The sequence below is a fragment of the Sphaerodactylus townsendi genome, linkage group LG02 (genome assembly GCF_021028975.2).
Source record: "Sphaerodactylus townsendi isolate TG3544 linkage group LG02, MPM_Stown_v2.3, whole genome shotgun sequence".
In the NCBI taxonomy this organism is placed as follows: Eukaryota; Metazoa; Chordata; class Lepidosauria; order Squamata; family Sphaerodactylidae; genus Sphaerodactylus; species Sphaerodactylus townsendi.
Window position 1 is genome coordinate 172,087,456 of NC_059426.1, and position 14,443 is coordinate 172,101,898.

A 14,443-nucleotide genomic window follows, 5' to 3' on the forward strand; every position below is an offset into this window, starting at 1 on the left:
GTGAGCTCCCAAAGGCACCTGGTGGGCCACTGCGAGTAGCAGAGAGCTGGACTAGATGGACTCTGGTCTGATCCAGCTGGCTTGTTCTTATGTTCTTATGTTCTTAAACCCAGTTCTCCAGATTAGAGTGTCCCTGCTCTTAACCACTATGCCACTGCTGCTCACATATAGGGCAGAAAAGGCCATGAAACTCTGCTGTTATATGGCTTTATATTTATAGAGAATATTTCAAAATATTGAATGTGTTAATTATAATTAGCGGGACATACTTTTAACAGCAAGAATCTTAGTTGCTTCCAGATGGAAGTTGGGTAAAAATCTGTCAGTTGTGGGACGTGGTTTACTAAACACAGATCTGTATGAACTGCTAAAATTAACATCATATCGAATTTATGTTATCTCCCCTCCCTTCCCTTCCTCCCAGGGTGGGTGGACCCCAACCAGATGCTATGCCCCCTCCCGAACCCTAACCGTTCCTCCCCAGGTGGGACACAACCAGATGAGTGGCCCCCTCCCCTATGCCTTTCCCCCCCAGGGTGCGTGGGGCATGACCAGATGATGGCCCCCCTCCCCTTCCCTCAAAATTCCCACCCTCCAAAAAGAGTTAATTATTTTTGTCTCAAGGATCCATTTTGTTAGATTCTGGCTAACTCGACTTGAAATAAGTAATGTAGAACTGCATTGGTTGGGATGAATAAACACCAGCTGTTGAAGAATGGAATGAATTAAATTTTATGCATTTGGTTTTTGTGTATTAAAACAATATAGAACGAGTTCTGATCCGTTCTGTTAACTTCTGTGTGCAAGGAGCCTTTCCCCCAGAGCTTGCAATTATAGAGGTGTAAATGCTATAGAAAGGTTGAGGCCCAGCCACTGGGGGATCTATTGTTTCTGTTACATGGGGGAGTATAAAATGCATGATCTCATATTGTGTAGCATGAGTTAGATTATTTTGATATGTCTGGTGCAAAAAAAAAGGAAACGGCTCCCTGCTTAGCAAAGCTTCTTGGAGAAACTCCACCTCTTCCTACATTGTGAGAGAAACTGTGCCCAACAAATTTAGAAATCCCACTCCCACAGGCCGAAATCGCTGAGGAATTTCACAGAAGTCAAACTAGCTAGCAAAATATTTAAAGAGTTTGCATGCCCCAAGGTGGATGTATAGGGTTGTATAGAGGACTCGGCTGGTGGGCCTGGTGCCTGTACTCTGAGTGGCTGATGCCCGAGTGGGGGGCAGAGCAGAGCGGTGTGCGTGGGACTTGGGGTGCACGCAGGACTAAAACCAGTCTTGCTGCTTGTTATCAGGTTAAATTGCCGTGTTGGCACTTCGTGATAAATTAGTGGGTTTTGAGTTGCAGTTTGGACACTCGGTCTCGAAAAGGTTCGCCATCACTGGGTTAGAAGGATTTGGAAGGAGAGTTCTATGAAAACTTCTCCCCCATAATGCTTTTTTCACACCCCTGAACCTGTTATGTTGGCTGTGCGGAATCAGCCACTCAACAAACAACATTTGGTGGAAGGCTGTATGGGATTTTAGGGAAATGGCTGCATCCATCAAGTCTTAGCAGAAGAGAGACCACTTGGAACGTGAAAGAGTTAATGAAACCCAGGAGAGAAGGAGGAGGAAAGATGTAAAAACGAATCACCCAAAATAGCAAAAACACCAGGCTCGCTAGAAAATTCAGCAATCTCTCCAAAAGAGAGATTTTTTTCCTCTTGCTAGCCAAATCTGCTCACAGTTCCTTCATCTGATTGGCGACGCCACCCCCATTTCTCCCTGCCTCTCTCCTGCACAGCTGAGTCTCTGCCTTAATTTCCATTCCTTGTCACATCTACAATGACAGGCCTGAATGAGCGCCTCTTTTCTTCTTTCTCATCAAACACGCACAACGTTTCTTCTTCAGAGATAGGAAGGCATCTTCAAAGGGAAGGCAAACACCATCAAGACCCGACACTCCCTGCATCGGAGAATCTCTCCGAGGCAAAACAGCTCATTATGTCATTAACCAATTATTTTGTTAATTAATGCAATAAAGCCGGGCTTCTAGCTGTGAGTCACCCTGGTGATAGGAAGATCCTCCGTTTGCTTTGTCATCTGGATGGGGACTGATTTAGTGGCTGAACTGCATTGTTTCAGGGGGTAGCCATGTTGGTGTTTAGTAAAACAGCTAGATTTGAGTCTTTTTTGGGGGGGGGATTAGTTTTCAAGACTTCTCTCTTCATCAAGGGCGATTCCGCACACGAGTAAAATAGGTTCGACCCAGTTCCCTGAGAAGGGTACTAACCTTGGTTGAATCCATTGTTGTTCCCCACTGCAACCAGCTTGATCCCAGCTCGGAGGGCGGAATCATCCTGTGCCTCTTTGCCGCTCCGTTCCGATTGGCTACTGTTCTACGGCCATGTTCCGTCTATCCCCACACACGTTATAAAAAAAACTGCCACAGGAATGGAGGGACGAAGGTGGCGTTTTTTGATTGGCCGCTTACATTGGTATGCGGAAATTGTGCGCCGTTTGTGATTGGCTGAATGGGGGACTCCTGGCACCAGAGATTCCGCACTTTACTGGAATCGAGCTGAGTTCGAGCGTGGTTCCCTGAAAAAGTAGTAGTTCCCAACTGGAGTCGGAAATTTGACTGTTACATGGGGTGAAGCTGGTACAAAACCACGTCGATCCCAGTGGTTGTGCGGAGCACTTAGGTCGAACGCAGCTCGAACTTAGGTCGATAACGCAAGTGCGGAATCGACCCAAGACTGTTTTGATCATTGTTTGGAATGCCCACCCTACGAAGAAACTTGCTTGTATATTATCGGAGCTAGAGAAACACCACGGAATGTTGGTTGTTGACCTACAAAATTCTCCGTGGCTCGTCCCTGGCAGAATGACCCAAAAAACGCATTCACTCTGTGTGCAAAGTACCTTTGGGACAACTCCATTCATTGGAGGGGAATCTTCTAATGATTCCTGGCCCAAAGGATGTCCGGCTGGCTTCTACGAGGGCCAGGGCTTTTACGGTCCTAGCCCCAACCTGGTGGAATAAGCTCCATAATGAGATCAGGGCCCTGAGGGATTTAAATCAATTCCGGGGGGCCTGACAAGATGGAGCTATTCCACCAGGCGTTCCCATCAAGCCAGCCGGGTTAGATTTCATCTTAGTTGGCCCCCTGTGGGTAAGAGTACTTGATGCCATCCTTGCCAGGTTGATGTTTATCATACCATATTTTATTGCATTTAACTATTTTACTGTTGTTTTAAATGCATTCTATTTTTAAATGGTTCTATACTGCCCTGAACCTTGTGGAAAATTGGGCGGGATGGATGGATGGATGGATGGATGGATGGATGGATGGATGGATGGATGGATGGATGGATGGATGGATGGATGGTAGGTAGGTAGGTAGGTAGGTAGGTAGGTAGGTAGGTAGGTAGGTAGGTAGGTAGGTAGAATCAGTCAATCAATCTGTGGAAACCCAATCGGTTTTACAAGGCAAGAGACATTCACAGGTGGTTTGCCATTGCCTGCCTCTGCATAGTGACCCTCACTGGGTGGGGTCTTGGTGGTCTCCCATCCAAGTAGCCACCACGGTCCACTCGGTTTAGCTTCCAGGATCTGATTAGATGGGGCAAGCCTGAGCCATCTGAGCGAGGGGAAAGTGGTGGCAGAAAATGCTGTCAAGTCACAGCATTGTGGTAAACCTGTCAGGTTGTCAAGGCAAGAGACCAACAGCAAAGCAATCCTGGATTTCCCTGGTTGTCTCCCGTTCCGAGGAGAGACTGGGGTCAGCTCTGACAAGATCACGCTAGTCTACACCATCCAGGTCCTCATTTACATTGCTTTTTGCCAAAACAGTAGTTTTCATTTGAGTCCCTGCCATCCCAAGGAAACCATTTCAAAAGGTTGTGTGAAGTCTGACCAGGTTATGCTGGCCTGACTCATTGAAACCCATCCCAGTTTTGCCAGGAGACAGTGAACTGGCCACTTTGTTTTGAGTATCACTGAGGGGACATCAAATGGTCCATTTTTAGTGAGGGGTATAACCAGAGGTGGGATCCAACCAGTTCTCACCACTTCTCTAGAAGTGGTTACTGATTTTTTCTGAGTGCCGAGAAGCGGTTACTAAAGCAACCTCCCTGCCCAACAGGGACCGGAGGTGCGTGTGTGCAGCGGCGCCACTGTTTGAATCCCACCACCATCGGAACCTGTTATTAAAATTTTTGGATCCCACCACTGGGTATAACTATTTCAACAGGGAAAGAGAGCTGTTTAGATTTTCATTCCAAATCAGTCCATAAACTGTAAATCAGTGGCGTATCTGCCTAGGGGTACCCCTTGTCCCCGGGCGCCACTCTTCTGGTCACATGGGGGGTGTAAAATCGGCCCCCCACGTGACCAGGAAGTCCTGCTGTCTCATCGTTTTCGGGTGCCCCAACCCTGTCTGAGGCACGCAAAAATGACGAGACAGCAGGACTTCCTGCTGCCTCCAAGTGCCCTCAACCCCGCCCTGGACTTCTCCCTCCCCCCACCAGCTGGGCTCGCGGCTGGCAGCCTGCCGTCTCTTCTGACCTCCCCTCCAGGCAGGCCAGAAGAGACTGAAGTCCCGGCCTCGCAGACCTTCTTTTATAACCACTGAGGCTGGGGGGTGGGGCTTGGGGAGCAGGAAGGGGTGGGACTTCCTGCACCCCAAGCCCCCCCCCCCACCCCCACCCCAGCCTCAGGGCTTATAAAAGAAGGTCTCCGAGGCTGAGACTGCAGGCTGCCGGCTGGGAGCCCAGCCAGCAGGGGGAGTCTGGGGGGGAGGTGGGCACCCTAAACCTTGCCCATGTCCATGGTGACATGGGCGGGGTCGAGGGCAGTGGGGCGGGGGCGGGGGCGGGGTGGGGTGGGGGCAGAGCCTAGGGGGGCATCCTCAAGATAGTTTGTCTCCGGGCGCCTTTTACCCCTGGTACGCCACTGCTGTAAATAGACAGCCAGTATGAGCACTGGGGTTGCATCTGGCAGGAAGTTCGGTGGCATGGAGGGATTGTGCCCATTACATCATGTGCCCATTACATCACTTCTAGGGAAGTGAAGAAGAGAAGTTTAACAGGTGACATGATAGCCATGTTTAGATATTTGAAGGGATGTCATGGTGGTGAGGAGGCAAGCTTATTTCCTGCTGCTCCAGAGACTAGGAGTGATGGGTTGCAGGTGAAGGAAGATTCCACGTAAACATCAGGAAAAACGTCCTGACCGTAAGGGTTGTTCCACTGTGGAATGCACGACCTCGGAACATGGTGGAGTCTCCTTCTTTGGAGGTTTTTAAAGAGAGGCTGGATGGCCATCTGTCAGGGGTGCTTTGATTGTGTGTTCCTGCATTGCAGGGGGTTGGACTTGATGGCCCTTGGGGTCTCTTCCAACTTTGTGATTCTAGGATTCTATGACTTTGGGAAGCTGTAGAAATCATTTGGTTTTGGGGTTTTGTTTAAAACTCTTACACTGTGATCCTGAAATAACACTTTCCTGGGAATAAGCCTCATTGAATAGGCTGGAATACCACTTTGAGTTGGCTGGTTTAGCATGGCACTGTTCCTTTCCTGACACAATTGGCAGTGAATTCCTAAGTACGTATACTGAAAATTAAGTCCCACTGAGGCTGAGACAATCCCTAGTAAGTAACTTCAGCAGATAGAAGGCAGCTTGATATAGTCCAGGTGGCAGGGGCTGATGGGAATTGTAGTCCACGAACATCTGGAGAGCCACAGGTTGCAGACACCCGATCTTGTCAGATCTTGGATGGGAACCTGGGTTGGTACTTGGAAGGGAGACCACCATGGAAGGCTCTGTAGAGGAAGGCAATGACAAACCGTCTCTGCTTTTCACATGGCTTGGAAGCTGTTTGCTAGTGTCACCATAAGTCAGCTGTGATGGTACTTCATGCACAAATAAGCATCTTTAGAACTGCAGCCCCAAAATCTATTTTGTTCCAGTGCTGCATCATTAACTGTTGGCATTGAAAATTTAAGTATATATATGTATTGTCGAAGGCTTTCACGGCCGGAATCACTGGGGTGCTGTGTGGTTTCCGGGTTGTATGGCCGTTTTCTAGCAGCATTCTCTCCTGACGTTTCGCCTGCATCTGTGGCTGGCATCTTCAGAGGATCTGATAGTAGGAATGGAAAGCAAGTGGAGTATATATACTGTGGGGTCAAAAGGTGAGGCCCTCTGAATAGAGTAGCCTGGTATGTGAGTCACAAAGAAGTCTGTAGCCTGGGAGTAACAATGAAGATAGCACGGTCAATAGGTGAATGCATCTGAATAGAAGTATCCTGGTCTTTGTTTCCTTGGTTGCTATTGTCTATAGTTGTCCTGTGTTTGTGTGGAGCTGATTAGTCACTGTCTTGATTCTAGAGTTTTTCACCACCGGCAGTTTCAAAAGTCTGTTCATTTTCATGGTTTCTTCCTTCCTGTTGAAGTTGTCCATGTGCTTGTGAATTTCAATGGCTTCTCTGTGTAGTCTGACGTAGTGGTTGTCAGAGTGGTCCAAAATTTCTGTGTTTTCAAATAATATTCTGTGTCCAGGTTGGTTCATCAAGTGTTCTGCTACTGCTGATTTTTAAGTATATATATTTTAATCCTGGATAATTAATTGATGTTCACTGCCCTGAACCTGACTTGATGGGGGGAATGGTTTAGAGAGTCAATCAAATAACAGCAACAACAATAGTAAAATAATAATGGAATAAAATAAGCAAGTTGGGGGATCTTTGAGGAATGGGACTCCCAGTGAAAATAAATCACTGGCAAAATTTCCCTGTGATTCTAATATCTCACTTCAGGATGGTGTAGTGGTTGAGAGCAGGTGGATTCTAATCTAGAGAACCAGGTTTGATTCCCCACTCATCCACCTGACTGGCAGAGGCTTCTCTGGTGAACCAGATGTGTTTCCACGCTCCTACATTCCTGCTGGGTGGCCTTGGGCCAGTCACAGTTCTCTCTGAACTCTCTCAGCCCCGCCTACCTCACAAGGTGTCTGTTGTGGGGAGAGGAAGGGAAAGGTGCTCGTAAGCCACCTTGTGTCTGCTTACAGGAGAGAAAGGTGGGGTATAAATCCAAACTCTTCTTCTAAATTACACATACCGGTAATTCCTAAGATGTGGTTGTTGGTTTCTGTTTCCACCTTGTAATTGTTTTAATCCCCACAGACAAACAGGTGAGTGCTCCGGAATTTACAACGCCAACCTTTCTTGGCACCACTTCAGAGACTGACTGGCTTTAATGTTTTGTCTCACTCTCTCCCCAAAACCCTCACCCATCCACAGCTATTGACCTGCTGTATTGGCGCGACATCAAGCAAACGGGCATCGTGTTTGGGAGCGTTCTGTTGCTGCTGTTCTCCCTGACCCAGTTCAGCGTTGTCAGCGTGATCGCTTACCTGGCACTAGCGGCTCTCTCAGCCACCATTAGCTTCAGAATCTACAAATCAGTCCTACAAGCTGTGCAGAAGACTGACGAAGGCCACCCATTCAAGTGAGTCTTCTGCAAGCCTTTCCGTTTTATTTGGCATAAACAAAAGACATTTCGACGTATTGTTGAAGGCTTTCACGGCCAGACTCAACTGGTTGCTGCGGGTTTTCCGGGTTGTGTGGCCGTGATCTGGTAGATCTTGTTCCTAACGTTTTGCCTGCATGGCTGGCATCTTCAGAGGTGTATCACTGGATATAACCAGAGGTGGGATCCAGCAGGTTCTCATCAGTTCCCGAGAGTGGGTTACTAATTATTTGTGTGTGCCGAGAGGGGGTTACTAATTGGGTCTGCTTTTCCCGAAATCGCATTAGGTCCAAAAAAATCATAAAGTCCCGTTGTTTCTCGTGCATGGCTGCTTTTCAATGGCTAGAAAACGGCATACCTCCCTGTTGGGCTGTTTTAAAAACATGTTTTAGTAATGTGGTAAAGTTCCTTGTTTAAGGAAAGTATCCTTCTTTTGATTTCTAGAAACAAAATTAAGTATTTGAAAGTATTAAGTATTTGACAGGCAGTCAATTAGAGGCAATGTAGTTGTTTCTGTTGGCAGTAGACGATAGGACTTGCTAGAATGAGTTTAAATGATGGACAGAAAGATACCAGCTGGAAATTAGGAACTTTTTTTTTACAGTAAGAGTTTTTTACAGTAACAGAGAAATTATTAATGCCCCGCCCCTGGAATGCCTGGCCACGCCCCCGTCGTGCCCCGCCCAGCCCCATTGGCGTTTTGTCACTGTTTGAATCCCACCACCATGGGAACCTGTTACTAAAATTTTTGTATCCCACCACTGGATATAACCCAATAGTATAAAACCTTTCCATTTGAAACACATACATTTTAACTTTTTAAAGAGCCATGGGCATTCATGTTCAGGAAATATATGTACTAAGGAAATATTAGTACACGAGAAGCTTAATTTCAGTCAGTGATTTAAATTTGCCCAGTGATTCAAATTTGTCAATATATACCCCACTAAAACATTTCCTTCTCACTGGACACAGTGTGTAACAGACTTCCCTCTGTGATGCACCTCTGAAGATGCCAGCCACAGATGCAGGTGAAACGTTAGGAACAAGATCCACCAGACCACGGCCACACAGCCCGGAAAACCCACCACAACCAAAAGATATTTCCCTTTTTTTTTTCTTGTTGCAAAAACGAGAACAGGGAGGTAGGGAAGACATTGCGAGCACAATGCAGAAACATACAATTATCTTGCTGCACATCAGCTGACCATACTAACATTTTTTTTTCCAAGACAGAGTATAGGATCCTTTTTTAGGAGTTTAGGCTTTTGACTAATGAGAACTATTTTGACAATCGAGAGAGTTTTTATTAAATCTCAGAAAAATAATACAAATTAATTTGTGAAATGCCTTCAAGACGGGCCTACGTTTTTGTGAACTGACTCACCCGCGTCCATTTGTGTGTTATGTTTCCCAACAGGAACTACTTGGAGATGGAAATGTCTCTGTCCCCGGAACAGATTCAGAAATACACAAATTGCCTCCAGTTGTACGTCAACAATACAGTCAAAGAGCTCCGGAGGCTTTTCCTTGTCCAGGATCTGGTGGATTCCTTAAAAGTATGTGGCCAGCAAAGAGCCAAAAGGGTTTGGGAAGAGTCACACTCGGGCCTCTTCCCTACATGCAGAATAATGCACTTTCAATGCACTTCGAAGCTGGATTTTACTGTGCAGATTAGCAAAATCCACCTTTTAAAAACTGTGAATGTGGATTGAATGTGCATATTTTGCACGTGCGGAAGGGGTCTTGGACATGGGATTTTACAGATGTCTGCCACAGCTCAGTTATGAAAGGGTTAACTGTTTGCATGTAAATAAGTTGCTGAAGTCGCTGTTTAAGACCTGATCTATTGATTAGTTCTTCCAGTGATCAGGCAGATAACCTATGGCATCGAGTGCCAATGAGCACGTGGCACTCAGAACCTCTAAAGTGGCACGCTATAAAGTAAACAGGGCTCATCGTGGAAGGAATCCCAACCCCACACACACATCTAGGCTGGCCTGGGCCGCTGGGCTCGACATTAGCATAAACCTAAGACCTGTTTTGGGAAGCCGTAGGTAACCCCTGTTAAGCTGTTCAACCCCACTGATTTTCATGCAAAGAACTAAAACACGATCCTTTACCTGGGAGTAAGCTCGGTTGCTGGCAATGTGGCTTGCTTCTGAGCAAACCCTCCAAGAGTCAGGATTCACCCGCTGGAAGAGTTTGCAACGGTTGTTTCAAAGCAAAGCCACACTACTCACCAAGCTTACCCTCGAAGTAACGCATCACTGAGCCAGCCATTTTTCAAACTAAACCCCTATTCAGGGTTAAATTGCCGTGGCTGCACCCTTTATGCATAAATAAGTGGGTTTTGGCTGTGCTCTAAAGCACCTCGGGTCTCAAAAAGGTTCACCATCACTGGATTAGCTAGTGGTCAGTCAGATAGCCGTTGCTTACATGTTAATGAGCACGTACATTCGAAGTTATAAAGTTAACTTTATAAAGTTAACGAAGTTATAAAGTTATAAAGGAAGGAAGGAAGGAAGGAAGGAAGGAAGGAAGGAAGGAAGGAAGGAAGGAAGGAAGGAAGGAAGGAAGGAAGGAAGGAAGGAAGGAAGGAAGGAAGGAAGGAAGGAGGGGTTTGAATGGAATGTAACCTGCGTTTCTCTGATGATGGACTGATAATTATCATTTCTTCCCACCATGGCCAATTGGCCATGGTAAGGGGCTGATGGGGAATTGTAGTCCATGGAACACATCTGGAAGGTTTTATATTGCAGGAACCCCGTCTAGTTTTCGCTAAATGTGGTGCTAAACCGTGAAGTGATATTCTGAGCTTCCATAACTGTACTCAAGCGGTACGAAGCCCATATGTGAATTGGTTAGAAGGACCAACAGTGAATATAACATATTGATTTGCAGTCTTAGCCAAATTAGGCTGCTGGAGTGATAAACAGTATGCTGGTGTGAAAAAGCTAAATTTCCCAAAGTTACTGTTCTGCAGACAGCCAAGTGTGCTTGTGAGAGATATAATTATCGTATTTCAATTTAGTTTGCAGTACTAATGTGGCTGTTGACTTACGTTGGAGCACTCTTCAATGGCCTGACTCTTCTGATAATGGGTAAAGTGCATTGTTTATTTAAAGATCTTTTTTTCAATTTAAGTAGCAATATCTGCTAGGACGAAATAGCCTCATTAGCTCCACCGGAATTGTTTTTCTTTACCTTTCAAATTGTGTGTTGTGGGTTTTCTAGCTTGTGTGACCATGGTCTGGTATTTTTTGTTCCTAACGTTTCGCCTGCATCTATGGCTGGCATCTTACATGTCTCAATAAGATGTTTTTCTCTCTGGTCGAATCCCCACTACCGTCTTAGCCTGGTTTCAGAACACAAACTAACCAGGTTTGAGGGACGACCTCCCCATTGCTTGCGTGGCAGATTCCATTTCTGGCGCTCGTTCTCCCCGTTAATCCGCGTTCTGGCAGGACCTGGTTGCAAGTGTCATAGACCCCATTAACACGGTTCAGAGCTGATCCGAGGGGAGGGATGAGGGTTGAAACCCTGACTCGTTTCCCGCCCTGGAGTGTGACATGGAATTCGGGCAACCAATCAGCGCTGCGATGCGCGCGCAGCCTTTCCTTGGTTTCGTTTCTGCTTTTGCAATCGGCCAGCAGAAGGGGACGCAAACGTTAAACAGTCAAACGTGTAACTTTGAATCGTTAATGGTTTACACAGGTAACGATTAACTGTTTGCACAGTTAAACAGTCAAACGTTAAACTTTTACACGCTGGGTTTTTTTTATCACGTCCCTACAATATACGTTCCCGCAGTGGGAAAAGGTCCCGCCCTGCCAAGGCACGCCAGCCAATCAGAGGAGACCGGCGAAGCGCGCTCACTTGGTAGTGGGGATTGCTAAGAGTTCTGCAACCGGGTGTGTCCGCTGTGCGCTCGCTGCGGTGGGGAGGGAGAAACTCCGATGAAGAGGACGCGGTTTCACAACGAACAGGTTTGGATCTGCGTGCAAATGTCAAGTGGGGATTCGACCTCTGTGGCAAAACATGAGGAGCAAAAACTACCGGGCTGTTCTACAGCCTAGAAAATTTACAACACCCAGTTGATTCTGGCCGTGAGGTCCTTCCACACGACTACAAATTATGTGGGTTATTTGGATACAGACTCGAATTTTCTGGTAACGGGAAGGGGCGGGGTGACTCCCGACAAATCTCTCTTCCTGCTACAGTCCCCGGATTCCTCCCTCTTGCTGTCTTTCAGGGCAGGGCTGGCATCAGCATCCCCTGACATGGGGCAGATGCTAGAGACCAGGACTTCTGGTGGGGCCCTCTGCCACTGACCCCTCCCGCAGACCCCTCCCCTAGGTGCACCCATGCTTCCAACCAAAGACGTAGCCAGGGAAAGTGTAGCCCAGTGCAAAATCTGAGATCCCCCCCCCCATATGGGTGGCCGCCCTCCCCCACCACAACCTTGCTAGAGAGAGAAATCTCTCTGTCTTGAACTCAGTGAATGGACCCGGGGAGAAGGAAGAGGGGTGTGGGGAACTAAATGGCCACAGCCCGGGGACATTTGACCACAGATGTCCCCCTGGCTGGAACACCCTTACTTCCAACTGCCCAGCATCATCAAGGAAGGGTATGTTGGTGGGGCTCAGTGGCACCCCCGGTGGCAAAGGTGGAAACAGCCACAGCTGCATATGCTGGCTGGTGCGATTGAGGAAAGGGTGTGCAGCAGGCAACTGAGCATGGGCAGATGGAGAGGATGCAGGTGTGGCGGTGGAAAGGAGGGCATAAGGGGGTGTTGGTGATGTTAGCCCAGGGCTCCGCCCCCCATCTCACAAACCTGGAACCAGCCCTGCTTCAGGATCACTTGTCTCCCGGGAGCAGCATTTGGGGGACATCCAGGGGCTACATCGGGAAGGAGGCAGGAAGATCGTGTTCACATAATATGTGAACTACTGCAGAGAGCGCAGCGGATCTCCCAGATTCCCAAATCACCTTTTAACCAACCTCCAGTCTTCCTCGATTTTACCCTTCCTTGGGAACGGAACACAGTTCGCCGTCTGTGTGGTGCATGTATTTATGAAGCTTGGGGGTGTATTGGGGCACTGTGTGGTTTCCGGGCTGTATGGCCGTGTTCTGGTGTAATTCTCTCCTGACATTTCGCCTGCATCTGTGGCTGGCATCTTCAGAGGATCTGATAGTAGGAATGGAAAGCAAGTGGAGTATATATACTGTGAGGTCAAAAGGTGAGGCCCTCTGAATAGAGTAGCCTGGCATGTGAGTCACAAAGAAGTCTGTAGCCTGGGAGTAACAATGAAGATAGCAAGGTCAATAGGTGAATGCATCTGAATAGAAGTATCCTGGTCTTTGTTTCCTTGGTTGCTATTGTCTATAGTTGTCCTGTGTATATATACTCCACTTGCTTTCCTTTCCAACTATCAGATCCTCTGAAGATGCCAGCCACAGATGCAGGCGAAACGTCAGGAGAGAATGCTGCTAGAACACGGCCATACAGCCCGGAAACCACACACCACCCCAGTGATTCCGGCCGTGAAAGCCTTCGACAATACATTGGGGGTGTATTGTTAACACTCTTTCTTTTTTCTTCCCCTCCAGCTGTGGTCTCAATGTTTTCTCTACCTGTCGTATATGACAAGTACCAGGTATGTCCAAAATCCCGTTGTATAGGTTGTCAGTAGCACCCTAAATGGCCCAGCTTGTCAGAGCTTGGAAGCTAAGAGGTTGGCCACGGTCAGTCCTTGGATGGGAGACCACCAAGGAAGTCCAGGACTGCTCTGCAGTGAAGAAGAGGAGAAGGAGAGTTTGGGTTGATACCCCACTTTTCTCAACTGTACGGAATCTCAAAGCGGCTTACAAAGTCCTTCCCTTCTGCTCCGCACAACAGACACCTTGTAAAATAGGTGGGGCTGAGAGAGTTCTGAGAGAACTGTGGCTAGCCCAGGGTTACCCAGCAGGCTTTATGTGTAGGAACAGGGAAACAAATCCAGTTCACCAGAAGAGTCCTCCGTTCATATAGAAGAGTTGGGAACTGAACCCGGTTCTCCAGATTTAGAGGTTATTGCTGTTAACCTCTACCCCACGCTGGAAGGAAATGGCAAACCATCTCTGTTCGGCTCCTGCTTCTTCCCAATTAGGGGTGCCATAGGTTGGTCGCCACTTAATGGCACTTACGACAGTGGTGGGATCCAAAAATTTTAGTAACAGGTTCCCATGGTGGTGGGATTCAAACTGTGGCATAGCACCAATGGGGCTGGGCGGGGCACGACGAGGGCATGGCCAGGCATTCTGGGGCGGGGCATTCCTGGGCGGGGCTGGGACAAGGAAACGAATGCATGCAGGGGCAGGCTGCCACGCACGCCGGTGCACCTCCCGCTAGACTGCTTCAAGTTCTGCGCACTACTGCTGAGAGGAGGGGCGTAACTGAGGCAAAAATCACGTGGCAAAATCACCTATTAGTAACCCCCTCTTGGCACACACAAATAATTAGTAACCTACTCTCGGGAACCTGTGAGAACCTACTGGATCCCACCTCTGACATGAGTATTATATTGTATTGTATTGTATTATAGCCAATAATATTGAGGAAATGACTCAATAAAGCAAGCTACAGCAAGGCTGTTAATGATAGGACATTTGGGAGGTCGCTACATAAAGAGATTTTCAAGAAGCCATTGGAGGGCGGCGGCGGCATGTTATCGTGTCCCGAGTGACAATTATGCCACATATAGCAGAAATTATGCAAATCAATAACCGTATGGATGCAGAAACAATTATTTTCCTTGTCAAATTACCACAAATGTTTAGCAACTTCATATAGTTTGCAGAGACTAACAGAGGTGGTTTGCCATTAGCTGCCTTTGCATAACAGAGGTGGTTTGCCATAGCTTTGCATAGCAACT

General features: G+C 47.5%; 1 protein-coding gene across 1 annotated transcript in view; it reads left to right on the forward strand.

Moving 5' to 3' along the window:
- Positions 1-13,222, forward strand: part of RTN1 (reticulon 1) — a 107,585-nt gene extending 94,363 nt beyond the window's left edge. The window contains exons 4-7 of the mRNA XM_048484664.1: positions 7,298-7,505; positions 8,947-9,085; positions 10,561-10,630; positions 13,140-13,222. Of these exons, the coding sequence (XP_048340621.1) occupies positions 7,298-7,505; positions 8,947-9,085; positions 10,561-10,630; positions 13,140-13,222 (500 nt within the window). The remainder of the gene's footprint in view (positions 1-7,297; positions 7,506-8,946; positions 9,086-10,560; positions 10,631-13,139) is intronic.
- Positions 13,223-14,443: the final 1,221 nt, after the last annotated feature.